Source organism: Ochotona curzoniae, unplaced genomic scaffold, assembly GCF_017591425.1.
Source record: "Ochotona curzoniae isolate NIBS_2020 unplaced genomic scaffold, NIBS_Ocur_1.0 contig_2318, whole genome shotgun sequence".
In the NCBI taxonomy this organism is placed as follows: Eukaryota; Metazoa; Chordata; class Mammalia; order Lagomorpha; family Ochotonidae; genus Ochotona; species Ochotona curzoniae.
Window position 1 is genome coordinate 13,318,239 of NW_024465419.1, and position 26,063 is coordinate 13,344,301.

Sequence of the window (26,063 nt, forward strand, 5' to 3'; positions counted from 1 at the left end):
TGCTTCAGGGAGCTGCAAGCAAAAGGCTAGAAGGCAAAAAGAAAAAAAAAAAGTTATTGCAGGAGTATATTGTCAAAAGGTAGCCCAAACATTCTAAAATAAACTCTTAGAGATGAATGTGCTTATCATTCCTTACTGCTCAAATTACATAGATCCAACTGTGGTGCTCACGCGCCCTAAAAACCTGGCTGTACATCAAACCCAGGCAGCCTTGGCCACGGTTTTTACCAGGTGTTCAAGGAAGACATCATTCCGGTTCCACACATTCTGATAATGAAGTTTATCCCACATTAACACTTGAAAACAAAAATTCATTATAGGAAATAAATCATGACAGATGCCCCCTTCCTCCAATTAAGAGTAGCCAATAAAATTCAACATTTTCCAGGGAAAGAGCCTTTGGACAAATTAAAAATGTAGAAGTTTACCTCATTTACTAATACTCCAGGAAGTTAATGGAAATAGAGTTTATTTCAGCATAAAATGTTAAGTCCATGCACTTTTTCATAATATGCATTTCCCATGAACTTTTGGAAAACTTATTTGCACCAAATGTTGCAGTTAAAAGCCAACACATTAAAACGTGTCCCTTTGAGAGTAAGTTATCGACAATACCCACCCCCTTCAGTCACTGCTATTCTGCACCACGCACTGGAAGACCTAGCCAGGGCTAAGGACCCAGAAGACAACACCATTTCACAATCCAGAGAAATGCAACACTCTGAATCCTAACTTTGTGACTTAGCAGCTGTTCAACTCTAGGCCAAGCAATGCACGCTGCTGTGCCTCAGTTACCTCATGTTGAACATGGGGCTAAGTGCACCCCCTTCACAGGGCCATTCAGTTAGTGTATTCAGATTACAAAGTGGCATTTCAAGGCATTGGTTCTTCAATAAAGATAACTGGGTATTTCACAGACAGAAAAGGCATGTTCTATTTAAATGTTTATTTTGTTCTATTTACTTAAAGGCAGGGTGAAACAATCCTAATCACTAGCTCACTCCCCAGATGCCCACAAGCACGTGGCACTCCTAGCCTTCCATGGGGGGTGGCAGAAACTCCAACAGGATGGCTCATGTGGGTGGCAAAGGTCCAAGCACTTGAGCCATCATTTGCTGCCTCCCAGAATGCATCAGTAGGAAGATGGGTGAGAAGCACAAGAGCAGGACTCAAATCAGCCCTGGGCTGGGATATGAGCTGCGGGCAGCCCAAGCAGCAGCTTAGCTTACTGCACCACAATGCTGACCCCAGACAGAGATCATTAATGCTAAAATTAATGGTAACAACTAATTACTAGTAACAACTAAAAAACGACATTTTAAAAAGAAACCATTCCAACAGCATTTAAAAAATCAAGTATCAAAATAATGTGAAAGACTTTAACAGGGATAATTGCAGATTTTATGTAATCTCAAAACTGGCAGAATGCCTTAAGATTGTTATGGAAATGTGAAGTGCCAAGAACAGATGAGACATTCTCTAAGAAAAACAGGTGGCAGATTTGACCTACTAGATATCAAACTCAAATTTCAAGACCATCCATTAACTCAATCAGCAGACCAGTTTCTGAAATGCACATTGAGCAGATAGGTCTACACAGTTCCTTCCTCACTCCTTCGTGCCTTTGTTCAAAGGCCCTCTAAGCAGACTTTCCTGTCTGTCCTGTTTAAAGCAGCAGATCTTCCCACTACCTCGGCCACTCTGTTCCCATTGCCCACTCATTGTCATAGCACCTATGACACTATTTTAACCCCGTTGTTTGCTTTTTATTTGTGTCTTTCTCTTTACAGTGACAAAAGCTCCTTGAAGCCAGAATGTTTATTTGGTACTAAGTTGTATCTTCAGCTTCTACTTTGTAACTCTACTGAGTGAACTAGAACTGGTAGAACTCACAAAAATTGACCAAAAGGCATAGTGATTCCATCTGGAACTAAAACCAAAAACTTCCTTTCACTCTTCACTTAAGGATTGTTATACAAGTCGAGAACACCATTTCAGACATTCAAAATTACCTAGTACATACAGTCAGTGGCTTTTAGCAATGTTATTCTGTAATGAATAAGCAAGACAACCCGTTAAAAGGAACCATTTGAAATGCAGCTTTGAGGGTTTCTGAATGGAAAGACAAAATCATTTGTGAATCAGGAGTTATCTGATCATGCCAAATAGGAATCAATAGCTCTGACAGTTATAACATACCTACTAATATGCTCTAAAAAAGGTTTCATATTTTTATAATCTAATCCAATTTCCAACAAAAATGAGTGATGGATCATGTAAATTTGAATATAGCAAAAAGTTAACTGAAATTCTGTGTTCCCAAGTTGTTGTGTTGTACACTTAAGCCATATTGTTGTATGTGTTTTTTTCTTTCACTACCATGTGATTTTTTTTTCCTGTAGACCTTAAAGAAAAATAAAGTACCACAGGTCCGAAAAAGATTTCAGTGAGTCTAGCCGGGTTTTGAATACCCTGGGGTATTCCTTATTTTAGTCTAGCCCAGAGTTGAGCTCCAGGGCAATCTGGCATGGTTCTATATTAAGGCAAGGTTAACAAATCTCGGGTGACAAGCAACTTTCAGAGTCAACTGAAAGACCTAGAACTTTAAGGTGAGACTGAGGAGGTACCGGTTAGGGCAAAAGGAAGAGGGGATGCAGCAAAGCAGATGCACTGGCCACCCACATGACACCACTTTCTCTGTATTCCTACCACTTTCCGTTTTATCTTTACACATCACAGAAATGTCAGGGCACTCAACATTATTTTCATGAGACACAGTAACAATGCACGGAAAAGGCATTCATGAAAAAACTGCCTGGCTTTCAAAAAAAAAAATCTGCACCAAAACATGTCTTGATTCCATTTTCCCACACACTTTCTAAAGTTTCCTTATATCAAGTACCAGGAAAACAGAAAAACCATCTACTATTCATTTTATAAAGGTTACAATTGAAAGCATTTGATTACTACTAACTTGATTTCAGATGGTTTCATTTTTAACATCTCATGTTGCCAGAATAGTATCTCTTGTAACAATCCTTTCGATCTTTTTACTTTTCTAAGATGAGAATTCATAATACAGATCTCATTTCGCAATGTAATGATTTACTTACTGTGGTTAAATTCAACCAGCTCACTGAAAAATGAAAATCTGATGAATAGAAGAATCCTGGGAAGGAAAAGGCATGACTTACAGGTGCGATGAGAAGGCAAGATCATTTCAATGTCTTCTTATATCTAAAATTACTACCATGTATCAGATGGACATTCTTATTCTTATAAATATATCATGCACGGCATCAGTACATTAGTATTTACATTTATTTTTCATAGGCATTTTACACACTCATTATTGAACAAGATTGGAATGCAAACAAATATACAAATACATAATAAGCTTTATCAAATAAAATAACTGGCACTAGTGTTATAAGCATATTATTGGACCTGGTGAAGAGAAGTGAAGAAAGACTGCAGCCCATGACATTTTTCTTTTTATCAAAAGCAAATGCTCCATAGCACCATAATGGTAATACTTAAACATGTAAGATGGGACATTGTAAACTGCTATAGTTGAGTTTCACCTGCTTTAACAGAATCTATACCAGGAAGTTAATAGAATAGTATTTTGGCCAACTTCTGCTTATGTCAACTGAGCATCTTCCAGCAACAAAAGCAAAAGAAAACAGCCAACCAAGCAGGCCTTTTGGGCCTTGGTATAGGCTCTGCTCCAAGTTTTGCTTTCAGGGTTGGCGAAGATATACATGTGCTCAAAACTGAGGTTATGTGGCATTATGTTATTCACTAGAGGCTGAGCATGTCTTTGGTAGGCTAATACTGTTTCAGCATTTTTATTAATCACACTTAAGTTCATCTATTTCTTGTATTTTTCAATATAATCCAAGGTGATAGGACATTATGGAAAACAATATAGCAAAATCCTCAGACCAGGCCTGCAAAGCCCACTTTATTCCAAAGGCATCAGCACTCAATAAAAAGGTGGGTTTTTTGTAATACTTAGAGCCTAGTGGGGTTTTATTTTTGCAGTTTTAATATATCTTATTTGCTGCTGTCAGTATATTTAATTACCTACCTTTATATTTTTCTTCTAAGATGACATCAACAAGATACAAGATATATAGGGTACCAAGTATTTCTATTCAAAGTTGTGCAAACGCTGCCACAGTCTTGTTCAAAGTATCTAAGTATCCAAATGGTTGCAAATGGGCTGCATTAAGCTCTCTCTATACATCCACATTGCAGATGAAGGGAAAAATGGTTTTTGACCAGTTACTTTTTTGACCAGTTATGAACAGAAATATTACAAAACATATCACATACCAGAGCAACCTGCAAAGTTCTTTTACATAGTATCCCTTAGTGGTTTCAATAAAATGTCACTAACCACTGATCTGCAATCCTCAACTCTTCTTCATAAGAATGCTGTAGAACTCCATTAGTATTTTATATTGATTATAAATAAAGCCAAACTTCTATCTAAAGACACAAATATGTGCTTCAAGCAATGTTTTGTGTTAAACACACAGAACATGCTTTGCTCTTACAAATTATCTTTACAATAATGCACTTTTAAAGCCTTTCGTTTCATAGTTTGGTAATAATGACCCACACAAAACACAATGCTTTTGCTGAACACAGAAAATGCACAGGATTATGAAACCTGGATTTTGATGGTAACTTTAAAGTAGTCACACGTAATTCAACCAGCTCCAAACAATGTTGTTCAGCGATATTTATTTTGCAGCATTTATGGGCCTAAATTTCAGTCTGGATTGCAACTTTCAATTCCATTGTCTGAAGTGAGTGGTTGTTATTTGTTTCTTTTAGTGCATCACCAAAGTACAAATCAACGTTAGGTTTTATTCCACTGTTGCCATGTTCTTCAGCAATATGACCCAACTGTGGAACTTCGGAACATGAAGCAGTGTTTGGAAGAACAGAAATGCTACACTGATGTGGGGAATTTTCCAGACGGTCGTTTTCCACCTCAGGAAGAATGTTTACAGTAGCGAAGCGGGCATGATAATCACTGGAACCATGACTACATGAAGTTTTCATGCTTTCTAGATCAGAACAACTAAACTCAGAGAAATGACTTGAGTGGGAATCAGCTACAGATGGCATACTGTCACTGAGGGAAGGCGCCTCGAATTCGCTCGAGTTCGTGCTCTGCTGTTCTAACAACTGGGCATCCATGTCCTCTCGGGTTTCATTTATCTTCATATTGCCCTTTTTCCTCACTTTACCACTTTTTGATTTTTTTCCTGTTGTTGCTTCTTTGGACCACTTGGTGGCACTGGATTTCCCTTCCGGCAAGCCACTGGATGAACCAGCAGCATGACTTCGGGTGGCACTGCCGTCATCCACACTGCTGCTTCCACTGTTGTGCCTGAATTTAGATGGCTTTGACTCAATATCGACCTGCACTTCCATACTGTTGCCTTCTCTGGAACACAAGAGGAACAATATATGGTGACTTCCTTGTAATCTTTATCCAGATAACAGCTAAAGGAGAGGAGATTCTGTGTGAAAAATGCAGAGCTTATATAAAAGCTCTCAGAACACATTAATGAAGGACATGTTGTAGCAAAAACTCATAATATGGCTGCTGCTTTTTTTTTTAAACTAATACATGCATTTACTGCTTGTGTTGTTTCAGGTTCCATGTTTCTTTTTTCCCCTTAAGAACCGTTCCATTGTGACGTAATTTATATATCATAAAATTGCCCCATTTAAACTGTATAGTTAAGTGGGTTTTTTTTTTTTTTTGGCCCATGCAATTTGTTAGCCATCACCAACATCTAACTTAGAACATTTCCACCAACCCAAAGGAAAAACTTTCTATCTGTAACAGGCAATTCCTATTCTGCCCTTCCTTCAGCTCCTGGCAACCATGAACCTATTTCCTGTTTGCTTATTTTAGACATCTCACCATTTTCTTCTCCCAAAGGACTTAATAATCAGTAACTGTTATTCCCCATCTAATTTGAACAGAATAATTCCTTTAAATTAACTTAAAAGCACTTCTGATTTTGTGACAACTTTTCTCCTTACTTGTCCAACGGGATGTAGGAATTCAAGATGGATCCTGCCATTGCTTTGGTGCTGGCATTGTCGCTGACTGTCCCCAAGCTGACGGTGCCAGATTCTCCACTCAGACTGCATCGTTCCTTCTGTACATCTGCTTGTACTTCCAGCCTTCAAGGAGGGATGGCAGATAAAACCAAAGCTTATGTAACGTCAGCACTTGGAGAATATGCAAACCCAGTTATGCAAAGCTATCTTAGAAACCATTATTGTTTGTTTCTTCTTGCTTTGATTTGTTCAAATTTTTTTTTTAATTGCAGCCACACTGAATGGTAACAGCCATCTAAATGAAATGGGAAAAATTACCCATCTGACAATTAAAATATGAGGAGAATAATAAAAAAAAAACACAAAAGATTTTAAACTAAATCTGCCATATTACTCTCATTTGGGATGCAGAGCTTTGTCATGTTTCAATATAAAGCATAAAAGTCAGAGGGGCTGGCACCGTTAGTTCAAGTCCTGAATTTCAGTCCTCATTGGTGCTGGTTCACACGTTGTGTTCAGAATTCTCCTCACCTAATTTGTAATTTCTAGGTAAGAGAAGGCAGAACCCAACCCAACCCAAACAGCCTCCTTCTTACCTGTTGAAGCAGTTCACCATGGCACTTCCTGACAGACTCCCTGTTATGCTGGCACCTGCCAGCGCCATGGTGCTGGCGGTCTCACTCAGGTTGTCTCGGATGGCTCCTATTCGATCCATGTGGCTTCCACTTGCACTCAAACTGCCAGTCAGACCACCGACACTTCCCTCCCCTATGCTGGGATTATGTCTTGCTTCTGCTACTGATGTTGTGTCTAAATGCAAATGTTTCAAAGAATTTTAGTAAACAGGTACGGTTACTACTATCCTCCTTAAACTCCCCCATGACTTCAGGTCAAACACTAACCATATAAACTATATAATTACACAGGAAAAGAAAACATACCTAAAGTAAAGGATACATAAATATGAGAGTTGACAAGTACCTCAGAAAGGTTGTACAGACAACAGTGCAACCTCAGCATGACAGCACAAGAGGTGGAGACTGGTGAGCCAGGAGTTGGGGCTACCGAGACCATGGTGGAAATCTAACATAAAAACCCAGACCTGGAACTTGCTAGAGGGAGTGGCATCAAAGAACTGTGTGCCAATTGCAATTAAGTAAAATCAAACTGTAGACCTGTGGGTGACACAGCTTAGAAACCTGCCCCAAAGAGAAGACTCTGCTAATCAGAAGTACAATGATCAAGAGCAAAAGAAGACACAAAAGCAAAATGAATATTACTGAAGACACCCCTGCAAAAGAGCAAAACTCTTTGCTAACATCAGAGTTCACTGAGGAAGACAATGAGAAAATGGGGGATACAGAATTCAGAAAACTCATTATAAAGCTTCTGACCAACTATGAGAAGCACATATAGGAGTTCAAAGAATTTAAAGAATATCTTACATAAGAAAAAGCAGCAATAAAGCAAATCAAGGCTGATATATCAGAAATTAAGAATACAGTAGAGCAAATTAAAAGTACAGTGGAGAGTCTCCAAAATAAAATACAGCAAGCAGAAAAAAGAATCTCAGAACTCTAAGATATTTCCTGTCATCAGGGGGAAGCAAACGAAAAGCTGGAAGCAGAGCTGGATCAGGCCAAAAAAGTATTCAAGAATTCAAAGACACTACTAAAAGGTCAAATATAAGAGTTATGGGAGTCACAGAAGGTGCAGAAACAGAAACTGGTTTTACAAATATATTTAATGAAATAATAAGAGAAAATTTCCCTAACTAGAGAAAGAATTGGAAAACAACGGAGGGGCACACAACTCTCAACATGGTTGACCAAAAGTGATCTTCACCACCACACATGATCATCAAGCTCTCTTCAATTGAACATAAGGAAAAGATCCCTAAATGTGCACATGAAAAAAAAAATCAATTGACATATAAAGGAATGCCAATTAAACTCACAGGAGACCTCTCACAGGGAACTCTACAGGCCAAAAGAGAATGGAGTGAGATATTCCAGATTCTAAAAATTGTCAGCCCAGGATAACATATCCAGCAAAGCTTTCTTTTGTCTTTGAAAATGAAATAAAATTCTTCCACAGTAAAAAGATTTTGCTTTTTCCAACCTGCCCTACAAATGATACTTAAAGATGTTCTCTTGACAGAGAAGAGGAAGAGCACCTAACAAAACCAAAGGCAAATGTGAAGAACATCCCAGTAAAATGACAACAGAAGACTACATCAATGAACAACCCATTGCTAAAATGACAGGAATAAATTACCATCCATACATATTAACCCTGAACGTAAATGGTTTATACTCATCAATTAAATGTCATAAATTAATAGACTGGATTAAAAGACAAACCCCATCTATTTGTTGCCTACAAGAGACATGTCTCATTAACAAAAATCAGCAGAAGCTATATCTCATGAATTTTGATGTTTTTCCTTTTGTTAGTTTGATCTCTTCAAAGCACTTTCTTCTGATTAAATTCTTCATTGACTCATAGATCATACAGCAGCATCATTTTCTACAAGAAGGTCCTTGATTTTCATTTCTTCAGCTACCTGTTAGTCATTTAGGAGCATGTTATTTAACTTCTTGGTGTTTTTAATTTTTCTTCCTGATGTTAATTTTTGTTTGTGGCTTTTTATTTAAGGGTATGTATAGTAGCTGTGTAATGGAGACTGTCATATCTAGTAACATGTTATTTAGCTTTATAGCATTGTAAATTTCTATTTTTCTTCCTATTGCTGATTTTGTACTGTGACTTTTCATTTAAGGGGATGTACAGTAACTATGAAATGGAGACTAACATATCCAGATGTGAGGATACAATGCAGTATGCATTTCTACTTCCAGACAAAGATGGACTCCCAAGGAAACTGTTTACTATATAACAATAGGATGCTGGACTCTCTGTCATTGACCATGTCCACAATGATGGACATATGATTGTGTATGAAGAACTATACTTTAGAAATGATATAGAGGAACTAGGTGGGGGGTGGGAATTGGGAAGGGAATAAGGGAAATCCCAGGAGCCTATGGAACTGTATCATAATAACATTAATAAAGAAAAAATGTTAAAAAAAAAAAAAAAGACTTATCCTATTTTTATTGTAAAGTCAGATATGCAGGGAGACAGAGAGACAGAATGGAAGATCTTCCATCCATTGATTTTATCCCCAAGTGGCTGCAACGGTCAGAGCGGAGCTGAACTGATCCGAAGCCAGGAGCCTTGAGCCTCTTCCAGGTCTCCCATGCAGGTGCAGGATCCCAAGGCTTTGTGCAATCCGCCACTGCCTTCCCAGGCCACAAACAGGGAGCTAGATGGGAAGTGAGGCCGTTGGAATTAGAACCGGCACTCACAAGGGATCCCGGCATGTGCCAGGAGAGGACTTCAGTCACTAGGCTACTGTGTCGGACGGTCTGGTTTTAAATTACAAGTATGACTTGTTTTCCATATAGGTATTATTTAAAGTCTTTATTATTCCATAGACCAGTAAGTTTGGGCTAAAAGCTGATTTTTCTATTCCATTTCTAATCTACAAGTTATAGAATTTTCTAACATTATATTCTGATCTTACAATATTTTTCACATGATATAATATAGTGTTATTTTATTCATACTAATTTTAATACTAATATTTAGATTCCTATTACATATTCCACATGCTAAATGCTAGGGGGAAAATAAAGCAGAGCACAAAGGAGTCCGGGTAATAATACACACTTGTACATAAATGCCTGTGTGTCATTTTACGTACTGTGATTAGGCAAGGCGTCTTTGACAATGCAGCTCTTTTAGAAATAAAAGTAAAGGAGTAAGCCATGAAAGCATCTTGGGCCCGGCGCCATAGCCTAGCGGTTAAAGTCCTCACCTTGAACACGCCACCGGGATCCCATAGGGGCTCCAGTTCTAATCCCTGCAGCCCCGCTTCCCATTCAGCTCCCTGCTTGTAGCCTGGGAAAGAGTCAAGAATGGCCCAAAGCCTTGGGACATTGCTTCCATGTGGGAGACCTGGAAGAAGTTCCTGGCTCCTGGCTTTGGATCGACACAGCCTGGGCCGTTGCAGTCACTTGGGGAATGAACCAGTGAATAGAATATCTTCCTCTCTGTCTCTCCTCCTCTCTGTATATCTGACTTTGCAATAAAAACATAATAAATAAAAAAAAAAGAGAAAGTGTCTAAGGAAAGTTTTTCAGGCAAGTTTAAAAGCTCAGGAATAGAAGCTTGCTTTAACATCCTCAAAAGTCAACAACGAGTACTAAAACACAGGAGGGTGCCGAGCTATAAGCCCAGGCCAGGGCAGGCGGGGCCTCTAGGACACAGACTCTGGATTTTCAGTCCCACTGCAGTTTAAAGTCACTCAATGTTTTGAGCACCAGAGAAACATCACCTGCTTTCTGCTTCAGAGACGGGATGACGGATGCACTGTGCCTAGGGAATGTCATTCCATGGGAAAAGCAATGGTTTGGACCAATGAAAAAATCAGTGAAGAGGGTAAGAAGTAGTTAAGAATATGGCTAAATATTAAAGGGAAGATATTGCTGATAAACGTGGGGTATGAAGGGGAATGAGAGGCGTCACTGTGCGTGAGGATTCTTCAGCTCTGGAGCCGAGAGTCAGATTAGGGACAAGCTAAGCAGATAAAAGGGCTGAGACACAGAGATGAAGGTTGGCGCAGAGTTCTTGCTAGATGCTAACTTTACAGAGACTACTTCAAAAACCTTGTGGAATATGTAACTGAAAGCTGTCTGGTGGGAAATCATGCCGAAATCTACATACAGGATTTTCATAATACACATTTATAGGAACCTTTTTCTCAGGACGCCTCTCACAGTATCTGACAGGTGAGATTATCTGGAGTGAGTGCAGATAAAAGTCCCAATACTAACAATTGAGCCCTGGGAACCTTAAACATTCAGATGTTGAAAAGAAAACGAAGCAGCAGAGACAACTCAGGAGTGGCCAGGAGACATGACAAGTGCTTCCCCAGAAAACAAGGGAAGAAGTGTTTCAAGAGGGACAGCACTGTCCACCACGTCAGGCAGCCTTACTATAACACGGGGGACTGAGAATGAACCACTGTATATAGGAACACACTGCCATGGGCAATTCTGCCTCAGTGGAATGACAGCGAGGAAATTCTAGGGAGTGAAGACAGAAATCTGACTGAAGCAAACTCAGGAAAGAGCAGGAGGTAAGCAAGTGAGCATTAGTTGTGCACAACTGCCAACTGATTTTCTTACAACAGGTTTCTTTTAATAAGACTGCTAGAATATGGAATGTACATACTTTCATAAAAGGTCCATTAACTTACAATTCTACTGTAAGATACTAGGGCCTTTTTGTATTCTTCCAGCTATTATTCTAATACATTTCTCTGCACAAGGTTAGGTTGAAGAATTTCTAAAATGATTAGCTGTTTAGGTATGTTCTTTTATGAATTACACCTCTCTTCATATCCTTTTCTATAGTGTTTCCAATGAAAAGGTTACGATGTCTAACACATTTTCCTTTTGGAAGTTACGTACTCAGAATATTTCCAACATCCTGTATCCACACACCCTGCCTTGCCAGTTCATTTCACTGACATGCTTCTGGATGAACATTATCACACCTCATAAAAGGAGGGCAGTGGAAAGTCTGACTTGTGTGTTCTCTATGGCCTCCTCCCACTTGCGCTATCCATTAAGCATACTTCCTTCTTTTACTTAAAGGACTTACCCACAGCTGTGCTCGTTCCACCAACATTTATATCATTTTCATCATCAAATTCAATCCTGACACCTTTTCCATTTCCTGCTGAGACTCCACATCCTCCACTTCGACAGAGAGAAATTGGAACAACACCATAGACATACGCTAACATAATAGGAACACCAATACCTAAAAGAAGAATTAAGTTAGTTATAAACCAAAAATTAAATCACAGAAATATGAGCTTTCAAAGTGTGAGGGTTCTAAAGATTTGAGTGGGACATATACCACACATGGATTCACCCACATCTAATAGGGAACATAAGTAAATCAAAGGGCCCAACTTTCCAGCTGACACCATAAAGCACAGGGACAAGGAAAAGGCCAATTTTTTTTTTCCAGTGTCAGTTCTCTGAACTGTATTTGCTAGATGGAAATGTGGAGGGAAAAAATTATCTGCCACAAACAATTGATAGGGTAACTTACCAATTACCCTAGAATTAGGTTCTTGAGTAATAATCCTTTTAATCAAATCAGTTGCTGAAGGAGAGATTTTTTTTCTGTAGGCTTTTGTTAATAAGTAAGTAACCCTCCTATCTTCAACAAAGCACGTCACTATACATTTTTAAAAAACTCATTCGACAAAATTTCAGTATTAAATATGTTCTTACCTACAGTTACTGCAGCTACTACTGGAGATACAATTACAGACAATGTTACTCCACCAGCTATGGCCAAATTCCGTTTGTGCTTGGAAACATCTTTGCCTTCATATCGACTGTGAATCTTAAATATCAATACAGTGGAAAAGGATTAGAGCAAATAGCTTCTTGCACAATTTCAAAGCTGAGTGTCCTAATTCAAGGTAAACTTAATACTGTTCTCACCATATTCTCACATTTTGCTCCTTATTAATAACCTACATATACAAGATAAACAGATTTTACCTTTAAGAAATTTGAGTGACAGATTTCACAATTTGATTCAAGAGTAGCATGAGCATAATTATTTATTCACAAAAAATTGAGATTATGTTCAACAGTTATGAATTAGGTACTTTACTAACAAGATTTTTTTTTAAAAAGGATTTATTTATTTGAAATGCAGACTTACAGAAAGAGAAAGAGAGAGAGAAGGACAGACAGACAGACACAGAGAAGTCTCTCATCTGCTGGTTTGCTCCCCAAATGGCCACGATGGCCAGAACTGGGTCAGGCTGAAGCCAGGAGCCAGGATGCCCACATGGCTGCAGGGGTTCAAGCACTTGTGTCCTCAGCCTTTGCCAGGTATGTTATCAGGGAACTGGATTGGAAATGGAGCAGCTGGGATTCGAACATGTGTCTATATGGGATGCTGCTGTCATAGGTAGTAGCTTTACCCACAATGCTGGTCCCACTAATAGGATATTTCAAAGAACTTTCCCATTGCACAGGTTTCAGTAATGGAGAAACTTAGCTGTAGGGAAACTTTTCTAACTTCTTAAAAAACTGACCCTAAAAAGCAGTTCTAATAAACAAGCATCACCATAGACTTATTTTCTCATGGGACCACCACAATGGTTCCGTGGTTAAAACCTTGCCTTGCACACTCTGGGATCCCCTATGGGCACTGTCCCAGCTGCTCCACTTCCCATCCAGCTCCCTGCTAGTGGCCTGGGAAAGCAGCAGGGGATGATCCTAAATTGTGGAACCCTGCATCCGTGTGGGTGCTGAAAGAAGCTTCTGGTTGCCAATCGGCTCTGCTCCAGCCTTTGCAGCTATTTGGGGAGTGAACCAGCAGACCGAAGATCTTCCTCTCTCTCCCTTCTGCAAATTTTCTTTCCAATAAAAAATAAATAAATAAAAAATTTAAATTATTTTTCCCAGATTACTAAATATATCTTCAAAAATATACAGGGAGTTTCTGAACACACAAAATATCTGACTTGAAAGCAATACCACGGTTGGGCATAATAAAATATACGGTTGTTTTGAAGGTTGTAAAGTATAACGAGTCTTGTGGGATAAACAGTGAAAAGGCTGGGGGTGGGAAGGTAGGACAGCATGGGTGGGACAAGGAGCACTCCCGCTTCTTTAAAAAATCCTGTTGTCCAGCCTGACCACATTGCCAGGGACTGCATCTCTGCATCTCCAGAGACAGTCCACGTAGGCAGAGATGACAGGCCTGCCCCCTGCACCTTTAGGGACTATAGCTGACTTCTGCTCCTTCCCACTTTCATTCCTTAGAAAACTAGCACCCAAGCACAGAAAAGCCAAAAGCCAATGCTACAAACTGATAGATTTGCAAAGGCAGGTTTCCAAGAGAAAGAAGTCTTTCAGAAAATTTTGCATCCCCAAACATCAAATTACAGAGACCAACTGATCTTTCTATTTTTGGTTCAACTTTCGTTTTGTCACCTTTTCTATTTTATTAAAATTGTAAATGAAGCCTCAGTTTTTGTATACTTTATCTATTTATACTTAGGTATTCCTGACCGCCACAGAATGCTATTTCAATGGAAAATTAACTCATCAATGTGCAACCCTTTGAGTATGTTTGAAGAAATGACACAAACACACATACACTTGATAGGAGTTTGCTCTGTGTGTATGTGTTACTACTTTATAGATGTTACCACAATAAAAATGTACTGAAGTTTCCAGATTCAGATAATTCTGAAGCAAATCTGTTTTTCCCATACATAAGCTTGCCAAACACTGAGAATGTATTATGAAAAAACAGTAAATGATCTATATTGAAGAAAATGCAATAATCTTTGTCTAAAAACAAAAAAATGAAAAATAAAGCAAGGGACAGTATGAAGTAACAAGGAAGTATGCCTTTACCTTACGGCCCACATACACGGGAATGCCAATAATCATTGCAGGGATAGCAATGCCAGCTATTAAAGCAATTCCTACAGGAGCACCAACAAGTGTTCCCAGTTGCCACAATATTTTCTTCTTTCGGCTCCAGGGTTTCTTTCCCCAAAACGTACATCCTGATGGACTAATGAAAAAATTACATAAAGCAACTGGTACAAATCTTCACAAATTAGTGCATTAAAGAAATAACTGGAAAGTTTTGTACTATTTTTATCCCTTTCAAATTCTGAGTTCAATAAAAGCCAAAATTAAATGGAGAACCATAAAAACTGTGTAACAGAATAACGGTAAATGGGATTCAGGTTAAAAAGTTTTATGCCTTATCCTTCCTTACCTTCAAAACAACAGATTGCTTTTTAAAGGATAAATTGATGAAACATGTTTATTTTACTCCTGTTACAGGCATGCAATAATTTGACTGTATCAGAAAGATATTTTGTGGCCTACTTTTGATATAAATAGTACAAATTTCTACTTTTGAGAATTTAAGAAAATCAAATACTAGCATTCAAGTTTAACAAAAGAGGAAAAGGAAGCCTCTATTTCCTATTTTGACTAGTTATTGATTCCAAAGGAGCAGCATAATGATTTAGTTCCTTTTAAGTTTACATTATAAGTTTCTGACTATCCCAAACTGTAAAATCATATTCACTTATAAATAGCTCCTTTTATAGACTTACCTTAGATAATGTAAATCTGAGATTTCTTTCATACATAACCAACAAAATTCACAACCACAGACAGCACATGTCATGTGATTACAGCTCCCATCATTCATCTTTATTATATAAGCAGCACATCGTGGACATGGCTTTATATCATCAGCTATTAAGAACACAGAGAGGTTCATTACATAAAACCCATCTAAAAATCAGAAGCCAAGATTATCAACTGTATCACAAATTACTACATTAAATAAAGATTATTTATCTGTAAGTAATGACTGCTATGTCCATGAGACTCTCTTAGACAACGTCTAGCAGATTTATAAGTATGGAGCGACATTTTAAATGAACCACACCTCATACAACATTTAGTTCATCAAATTAAAGAAATAATCCTTTTGGCTTAAGCTGCACAGTAATTGATAAGCTTCTTTATTCAAAAATATATTTAAGTAGTTGATAATCTCTAGGTGGAGGGTAAAAAGACGCAAGCTTTGATTCCGATCCACACCATCTTTGGAATTTAAAGGCATCACTCTCACTTATTCTTATACTTCCAAAATCACAGAGCAGTGGTATGTTAGGAAAATTAACACAAGTGAGGGTTTTTTTATAGGTCTCTTTATGTAACTGTACCACCCAAGTTTTCATTTTCTGTATATTCATCTGTGAAAGGCTATTTTGTTTGCACTGCCTCTTTCTTCAAAAGATTAGAAACAAAACAAGGGCCCGGCGCGGTGGCGCAAGTGGTTAAAGGTCCTCGCCTTGCACGCCCGGGATCCCATATGGGCGCCGGTTCTAATCCCGGCAGCCCCGCTTCCCTTCCAGCTCCCTGCCTGTGGCCCGGGAAAGCAGTCCAGGACGGCCCAAAGCTTTGGGAACCTGTACCCGCGTGGGAGACCCAGAAGAGGCTCCTGGCTTCGGATCGGCATAGTATCGGCCCGTTGCGCTCACTTGGGGAGTGAATCATCGGACGGAAGATCTTCCTCTCTGTCTCTCCTCTCTGTATATCCGCCTTTCCAATGAAAAAATAATAAAAATAAATCTTTAAAAAAAAAAAAAGAAACAAAACAAAACAAAACACCTTAGGGTGCATACTGTGAATTTCTCACAAAATAGTCTCATAATGCAAAATCCTAAAGAAAAGTGCTTTACTGACTAGATGATCAACTGACCTTGTATTCCAAGCATCAAATAAAATTGTTTCTTGGTAATAAAAAAAAAAAAGCTGCCCATTCTCATTTAAAATGCTCACACTTTTTGTCTTCCTTGATTACTATATTTCTGTTTACTGCTAAAATATGGGCCACTGTCACAGTAAGAAAAAACAACAGGTTACAAATCACTATGTTTCCATATACAGTGAATCATTTAGGATGGAGATGGTAAGGAACAGAAGTGGAAGCAGGGAGCCAACGAAACATCACATTTTTATAAAAGAGCATTTAGTAATAAACATAAAATATATGGTTCATTTAAAACGTCACTCCAAATGCATAAATCTCCTAGAATTGTCTAAGAGAGACTCATGGACATGACAATGTTTACAGATATAAATAGTACAAATTGCTTAATGTACTTTACAACCATAACTGCACATTTCTCTTCAGTGTCCAGTTAGAAAAAGTCAGCCAGTTGTTGCAGTAATAATAAAAGTGAAACATATTTTTCAATATATCACAATGAGAAATGAAGAAAATCAGGATATCTAATTTTGCATCTAAAATATTAACCTTCTCTCTTTATATAAGTCTGTGAGAAGTGTTGTTCAAAATTTTAATTTTTTATTATGTGCTTCTGGACCAACACCTTTGACACTCATCCAAGTCTTAAGAAGAAACAGAAGCAAGGCAATCAGCATTTGGTGTGAAAATCCACTTGCAGGAAATGAAATATTAAATATTGGCTTTTCTATGTTAAAAGCAAGACTATTTTAGTAACAAAATGTCTAACTACCTTAACACACTACTGCTATGAATGTTAATTATTTTAATAACTTTTTTCCAGATTTTTTTCCATTCATCAATGAGAAAACCTTTTTAAATAGTACTGAAATTCTAATAAAAAACGAAAATTTTGTCAACACAAAATGCTTACTTGTTGAATTTTCAAAGGACATTAGGATATCCATATTTTTTAAATTCTGAGAGTTATGAGGTGTTAACAATGCTTACGCACAGACTGTGCAGGAAATCTTAAAATTCCTGACCAAAGATAGTTAAAAGTTTTCAGTATCCTTCTAAGGTATTATTTTTACACGTTTGATCCTAGTATTGAACAAGACATTTGTAAATTTTAAAAAAATGTATTTCATAAAGTTTTTAAAAGGAAAACACTGAAACACTGGAAAACCAAGGAAAAGGAACCAAGAAACACTGCTAGAATCTCCTTTTACAATTTTGTGACATTTATTAAGTTAGGAATAGCCTAAAGATAATATATGCTCATACTTTCACTTTATTAGAAAATATTTCCTGTGTTTTGCATAAGACACATTTATAAGCAACAATTTTAGATGATCTGTTGATACCAAATATGTAATCATCATGACATTTCCTTTCTTTGGACAGTAAAATAGTTCCAGTTTTAGTATATGTGCTGCCGAAGCGAGCACAGTAAAATACTTCCAATCTCAAAATCATTGTTGTCCACAGGAAAGAATGAGAATTCTTTGAGAACAGAAATGCACTTAAAGCATAAAACACTTCGGAAAATAGTGAGAACAGATGAAACTTTTTACAGTTAAAGGGATTATTGTTTTGCAGTCTTAAATGCTGCATCAGAATAAATCAGGCTTCAATACCTGCAGCTCCAGACTCTTGACTGTAACTAACAGATGAAGACCGTATCGTTCTCAAACGTAAACTCTGGGCTCTTTCTTGTCGGGCAGCATCACAGGTCTGGTTGGGGTGCCAAATCTGCTTACAGTGGTAGCAAAACTCTGTTCCACAGCCTTCCCGTCCACAAGTTAATTTTGGACAGCTGGCACATCCAAAAGCTATCACAGCATATCTTGAAAGAACAAGAAAAGTGATTTAAAATATTACACAGAACAGGACATATTCCATTTTATATTTGTTCAACCAAAATGACACTCCTGAAGAATAACTTCTATTTTTGTATTAGCAAACAATTACAAACCCTCATACTAGCTCACCACTATAAAAATGGGGGGAGGAGGGGTGGATGCAGAGCTCACAAATGAACACATAAATAAAATTTCAGAAGTACAATTTTTAAAAAGATTTATTTATTTTTATTGCTAAGTCAGATGTATAGAGAGGAGGAGAGACAGAGAGGAAGATCTTCTATCCTCTGGTTCACTCCCCAAGGAGTTGCAACAGCCAGACCTGAGCCAATTTGAAGCCAGGAGCCATGAGCTTCCTCCAGGTCTTTCACACAGGTGCAGGGTCCCAAGGCTTTGGGCCATCCTCGACTGCTTTCCCAGGCCACAAGCAGGGAGCTGGATGGGAAGTGGGGCTGCAGGGATTAGAACTGGAGCCCACATGGGATCCCAGCGGTGTGTTCAAGGCAAGGACTTTAACTGTTAGTCTACCTTGCCGGGTCTGGACTTCTTGTTCCCTCAGTATCTCAACATTTAAACTTTATATCTTAAATTTCATATCATTTTTGACAGACCAATGCTCTAATTACCACAGTCTATCATAGATATGCTCACATAGGATTGAATTAAGGACATTTAAATCAATAGAGGAATAATTTAGCACCGCTTCACTGCATCAAGCTTATGGATTTCCAACAGTTTATCCACTGCAGTCCCAGAAAAAGATTCTCTATTTTCTATCAGGCTCCAAATGATCAATGCTTTAGGGTCAAGTGTTTGTTTAAATAGTGCTATCAGTGAAAAGAAAGTGACACTCATTTCTAAATCTCTTCTCTAACCTGGCTTTTACTAAAGAAGAATGAAGGGAAGAGGGCAAAACAGAGAAATTACATTTATTCAGAAAACAATGTCACCATGTGAAACACAACTTTTTTTTTTAAGGTCTTCACAATTTACAAAGACAAAAGAGAGGTTTAGGCTAGCTGGCCTAAAAATCTATTGTAGTAATCAGGGAAATTTTATGTAAATTACCTCATCTCTAACAATTAACATTCCCAAACAAAAAAAATATGGAATCATTAAAGTATAATACATTTAGTATTCAACTAACATTATCTTCAGCTTTGGTCTTGGCCTTCAGAAGGCCACACAGTATGTCTACACATATGCTTGACTGATGACCATATGATCATATAAATTACTCTCATTTATATACCAGTAATATAAATAATACACATCACTGGATTAAATGTCTATATTAACACCGGAATACTCGTTATATATATATTCTAAAAGATCTATTTTTATTGGAAAGTGAGATATACAGAGAAAGATCTTCCATCTGCTGAGCCGATCAGAGCCTCTTCCGAGTCTCCCACGCGGGTACAGGGTTCCAAGACTTTGGGCCATCCTCAACTACTTTCCCAGGCCTCAAGTGGGGAGCTGGATGGGAAGTGGGGCCATCGGGATAGAACCAGCGCCCATATGGGATCCTGGCATGTGCAAGGCGAGGAATTTAGCCACTAAGCTACCACGCCAGGCTCTTAATACTGATTTTAATAACTACTTTTAGACATTCTAGGCATGACTTAGATTATAAATCTTGCATACAGTTGTATTTTACTGAATGACTTAAGGATAAATCAACATGGGCCTGGCAGCGTGGCCTAGCAGCTAAAGTCCTCGCCTTGAATGTGCCGGAATCCCATATGGGTGCTGGTTCTAATCCTGGCTGCTCCACTTCCCATCCAGCTCCCTGCTTGTGGCCTGGGAAAGCAGTCGAGGACGGCCCAAAGCTTTGGGACCCTGCACCCGCGTGGGAGACCTGGAAGAGGTTCCTGGCTCCTGGCTTCGGATCAGCATAGCATTGGCCGTTGCACTCATTGGGGAGTGAATCATCGGACAGAAGATCTTCCTCTCTGTCTCTCCTCCTTGCTATATATCTGACTTTCCAATAAATTAACAAATCTTTTTAAAAAAAAGGATAAATCAACATGTTACAAGAATATAAAATGTTTCCTAGCTGAGGGTAATAGCCTAGGTTGCAATGTACCTAGGCAAGTGTTACACTGCTGGGAAAAAAGCAGCTAATAGCTGGAGGGCATTCTGGGCCTGGTTAATGCCAAATCTGTGTTAACCACACCACTGTGCCAGCATAGTTGCTTAGCCTCTTCTATTATTTTTTTTTTCTAAAGATGGGGTGGAGGGGGTGCTGGGTCTGTGAGCCTCAGGAGAGGGGGTGGGGAGGGTGGAATCTGGCAGGGCCTGGATTTCCTGGCCTGGGTCCTTAGGCCTGCTGTGTGGAAGGTGCTGGGTCTGTGAGCCCTGGAGCACCAGGGGGTCCAGTGGGTTATCTGGCCTGGGTTTTTAGGTCCACCTGCATGGTGGGTTATGAAGTGGCACCAGGTGTGAGTCCTAGGTATGGGGGTCCTCACTGACTGCCCAGTGGCATGCTTGTGGGGGCTTGTGTGTGCAGTTTCAGGGGGTCTTGAAGATGGCACAGGTAGGAACACCAGGGACATGAGAGCCCACATTCAGGATTGGTGGTCTGATCGTAAAGTGCATGTGTCACAACTGGGCCTCCTCAGTGGAAAAAACAAGAGCCGTAGATGGCAGGCCCAGATGCACATGAAGGATATTGCAGTCCACTGGGGCCTGCAGAGGACATCTGGTACCATAGCAAAGGAAGGAGTACAGAACAAATTGGACAGCTACCCCAAGCAAGCAATAATAGCAAAAATCTGGGCAAATGGAGAATCGAAGGTCGACTATGTCAGTCAATGGACATTGGAAGGATTTCCTCATCCTTGGATTAGAATTTGACAGCATTTCAGAACTATTAAAACTACTTAAATAGAGCACTCAGAACATGTTCCACTTGGGGACTCTGGGTTGATATCAGATGGCCATTCTCCATCCCTGGGTACTGGAGCAGCTGGGACGCTGGGTGTGACTTCTTCCCTTATCTCTGCCCTTCCCCCAGATACAGGAAAAAGAAAACAAAATTTGGAAACAAGGGTCTTACCCACTTTCCCCAACCCTCAAATTACTCTGATAAACTATGTAAACATAAAAAATAAACATTTTTTTTAAATGTAAAAAGAATATAAAATGCTGGAATTTTCAGTGAGGCTTGTGAAAACCAAACTCTAGTGCAACTCCAAGTCTTAAAAAATTAAATAGGGAAACAGACTTGCACACAGTTAATAAGAACACATAATGCTTTAACTAGACAGGTTTAGAAAGAAAAAATCCTTTTTGAAATTGCTTCACTCTCCAAATGATTGCAATAGCTGGGGCAGATCCAGGCTGTGGCTGGGAACCAGGAACTTAATCTAAGTCTCCCACATAGGTGCCAGGGATCCAATTTACGAGTTATCACATGCTCCGTCCCAGAAAGCTGGAATTAGGAGTGGAGCTGGGCCTTGAGCCAGGTTCTCTGACACAGAGAATGCAGGAGTCCAAAGTTAGCCAAATGCCCACCCTTCTGATTTTGAGCCTAGAGACTTAAGCTTATTGAAAAGGACTGTTTACAAAGACTAAGACCTTTAAGATTTACCTAAATTTTGTATCCTAAATACAATGCTCCTCCTACAGAATAACTATAAAATTTTATTAGAAATCATGGTCCGGCTATGAACATGGCAATAAAATTAAAGTGAATAAATATGTAGACTTTTTATCAATACTCAGTATAGGTGCAAAATAACAACTGTCACTGTAGGGAAATTACCAATCCCTCACTAATGCCAAATACATAACTAAAATTAAATTAAAAAATTAAATGTCATCCTTGGATTCCAAAGTATCATCCTACCATGTTAGCAATATTTAACTTGGCCTTGTAAAAATACTGCTTTAACATCTGGCCATTTGGCACTGGATCAAAATGTGGATTTGATACATCTCTTATTTTTTAATGATTCAGTTCCATAGGCTCTGGGACTTTCCCTGCCCCCTCTCCAAAGCCTCTCCTCCTCCATTTATTCCCCCCACATTATTACACTAGTACAGTCCTTCATAAACCATCCTAAGTTCACCATTCTGCTATTTAAGTATATCCTGACATTGCAGGCATGGACAATGGCAAAGTCCAGCATCCTATTGTCAAGATATATTTAACAGTTTCATTGAGAGTCTACCTTTGATTTGAAAGTAGAGAAGCATATTGCATTATTGCATTGTATGTTCACATCTGGATTTGATATATCTTAAACCTTAGGATTGTGAGATTTAAATGAGACAATACATATATAGCTGATTGAGGGCAAGAAGGAAAGGGAGAGGGATAAGGTAAGAAAGAATTCAAGTTCACCATAGATCATATGTACTTAAATATTAAGAGTACACTGAACTTATTTTAGGTTACAGTAAATTTTTAATAGCTAAAATGTTCTATCTCAGAATTAAACACTTAAGCCTAGTAAGTTGGTATGAAATCCAAAGAAAACGAACACTATCTTGAATCACGTGGAGCAGGGGTGGACATCTGGCCTAGTGAAAGGTTCATACACTTACATCCCCTAACAGTCTGCTTGGGTTGGCTTCCCGATTCCAACTGCCTGTTAGTGTGTGGCCAGGGAGGAAGCAGATCCGGGCTGCAACTTTTGGCTCCTGCTCCCCCTAGTGGGAGACCCAAACAGGCTTCCATATTCCTTGCTTCACTCTGGCCCAGCCCTGGCATATGGTGAACATTTGGTGAGTGAATGAGTGAATGGAGGCTCTGTCTGCCTCAGAAATAAATAAATAAATAATAAAAAATACTGAGCAAGTATTTTCATAAATATGTATTTTTTAAAGACTTATTTATTATTTTTATTGAAAAGGCAGATACACAGAGAAGAGGAAGATCTATCCACGGTTCATTCCCCAAGTGGCTGCCAATGACCAGAACTGAGCCGATCTGAAGCCAGGAGCAAGGGGCTTATTCCAGGTCTCTCACACAGGTGTAGGGTTCCAAGGCTTTGGGCAATCCTTGACTGCTTTTCCAGGCCACAAGCAGGGAACTAGATGGGAAGAGGGGAAGCTGGGACTAGAACCAGCACTTTATGGGGTCCAGGCGCATGCAAAGTGAGAACTTCAGCCGCTAAGCTACCGCGCCAGGCCTGATAAATATGTATTTTGATGATGAAACAGGTGGTTTGTCTAGCAGAACTTTCTTAAGCTAGTAATTACTGAGTGCTTACTATGTGTTTCATGTTCATTGGCAGTCACTCTAATAGTAACTGTAATAGATACATTCTGTAATATGTCAAGGAATTAGAGGTACCCAGAAAAGCACAATACTGGGTCTCCTGAAGATGATTTTCATTGTTTGGGAGGTAGTATGATAAAGGCAACAGATACACTAGATTAATATAAAACACTTACTTTACAGAAAGCCTCAAGAGTTGTTACTTTGGTGTAAGAAGCAACATTTTGAAACAGAATAGGCTTAGCAGGTCATAAAAATAACTGAATAATACTGGTCAGCTAAGTATCTGGCTTAAACACCACTCTTCTCTTGCTTTAGGAGATTTTCTTCTACAGCCCATTATTTAACTGACACCTTACTTTCCCTCTCTATGCTTTGGAGGAAGGTCTCTAGCTACTTGTAATCCCTTCCCGCTCAGCAAGAGTGGACAGACAGGAAGGAACTGAAATAGGGCAGTCTTGCAAAACTGGATTGTCAACAGGTGATCCATATTGGGAAAGGGCTCAGAAGTCAAGTCAGAAAATGCTAAGTAAAGCACTTTGTTTGTTTTTTAAGACAGGATTTGCTAAAAGAAAAAAAAAAAGTTTTACCATACCGATGTTTAGCATTTAGTGTGCAGTATTTTCTAAATTTATTTGACCATGTCACCTATTCTCTGGGAGAATTTCACAACACCTCCACCCCACAAATCATTATTATTGAAAATGCTGAGAAATCAGGGATACCTGTCAGGGTTGTACAATCAGCCTGGATTGAATTTTTTATAAAGTTGCAAACAAAAAATAAAATGAAAAACAAAAACCTCCAACCCCTTACAACTACATGAAATATAATTCAAAGAAAGATAAGCTGTACCTGTCCCAATAAGGACTTTTATTCAAAAATGAGATGAATTATAATATCCAAGATTTCAAGATTTTTTTTCCTTAGCATAAAACTTTCAAATACCTCTTAAGCCGACACAAAGAATGCAACCATATATGGGGAAAGTTAAGTCTTGTATGAGGATACAGTTTCACCAACAGTGAAAGGATGGTTCCGCTTCCTGGGGTCTGATTACTGGGGACAGCCTCTGTTCACACACCTGAGGAATAGCAGGATGTTTCGGATTCTTTGTTTGCTAGTTATTCATCTGTTCTTTGTTATTATTTTTTCTACTTGACATTTGTTTTTATGGATACCTAATGGAGTGTTTAACATGTGCATATATAACAAAAAATTATTTAAAAATTCTTTTGATAAGAATGAATAGGCAGGCTCACATTCCCTCTTTCAAGAACTTAATGATCAAACCCAAGGAAAGGCAGCCACCTGCTTGATGAATTATTTGGAAGCCTAGACAAGGTGAGCCTCATCTCCGGCACCAGCTCTTAGGGTGACCACCCCACTGAGAAGCTGCATTCTGCTCCCTTTCCCACCACCTGCTGCAGGGGACACCTAGAGCTGTTCAGCACTGCGGGAGACTATTTGGGGAAGTCTAACTTTGGGAAGGGTGTTAGCAAGCCACCCTGGATGCAGTGTTTAAGGCAATATTCTGTAGTCAACTAATTAGGGAAAGGTAACATGTATTCCTGTGTCTCATTTATTAACCAAGTTCTGAATGGTGCTGTGGGAAAATTATGCTATATTTATTAGTTCCTTAAAATTCTACCAAAATCTTACATGAATAGCTGATATAAGAATAATATACATTTATTAGTATTAAAATATATCTAGGTAAATTTTATGATCAGGAATTAGAAATTGAAAACAGTAAACTTTGTTTTAGCTATTCTTAAAATTTCTTAAAAGTTCTGTTGAACCTTTTTTATTCCTTTTTGCAAAATATACTTTTCAAGTCACATGTATTAACTTCCTCTGAAGAAATTAAAATTGAATCTGTGATTTATGTAAAATTTCAAAAAGGTCACTGACAAAAGCATTTCCAAGCATGTCAAAGGATGGTCAAGATATGGCTAAAATCTTTGTGGGAGGGAAGTCAAAGCAATATGGACATTAACAAAAATTCTAAAAATATATGTTCTTAGTTCATAAGCCTATGGTCCCATTTTTTCCCCATTAACAATATTCTTGGGGCCAGTGCCATGGCTCAACTGGCTAATCCTCCACATTTAAATGCTGGCATCCCAAATGGGTACAGAGTCATGTCCCAGCCGCTCCACGTCCCATATGGCTCCCTGCTTATGACCTGGGACAGCAGCACAGGATAGCCCAAGTCTTTGGGACCCTGCACCTGCATGGGAGACCAAGAGGAAAGCTCCTGACTCCTAGCTTTGGGATCAGCTTAGGTCTGGCCATCGTGGCCATTTGGGGAGTGATCCAATAGATGGAAGATCTTTTTCTTCTCTCTGTAAATCTGGATTTTAAATAAAAGCAAATAAATCTTTAAAACAAAACAATATTCTCTAGCAGAGTCAGCAAACCAGCCTGAAGCTACACAAACCTGGCCAAAGTCCATAAGATTACCCTAAAAT

The 26,063-nt window shown here is 38.7% G+C and overlaps 1 protein-coding gene across 1 annotated transcript in view; it reads right to left on the reverse strand.

Moving 5' to 3' along the window:
* Positions 1–1,688: 1,688 nt before the first annotated feature.
* RNF19A (ring finger protein 19A, RBR E3 ubiquitin protein ligase) overlaps positions 1,689–26,063 on the reverse strand; it is a 46,596-nt gene continuing 22,221 nt past the window's right edge. The window contains exons 3-10 of the mRNA XM_040972645.1: positions 18,135–18,343; positions 15,347–15,491; positions 14,628–14,790; positions 12,474–12,588; positions 11,830–11,991; positions 6,693–6,906; positions 6,076–6,219; positions 1,689–5,467 (exon numbers count right to left, since the gene is read on the reverse strand). Coding sequence (XP_040828579.1) covers positions 4,777–5,467; positions 6,076–6,219; positions 6,693–6,906; positions 11,830–11,991; positions 12,474–12,588; positions 14,628–14,790; positions 15,347–15,491; positions 18,135–18,343 — 1,843 coding nt within the window. The 3' untranslated portion in view covers positions 1,689–4,776. The remainder of the gene's footprint in view (positions 5,468–6,075; positions 6,220–6,692; positions 6,907–11,829; positions 11,992–12,473; positions 12,589–14,627; positions 14,791–15,346; positions 15,492–18,134; positions 18,344–26,063) is intronic.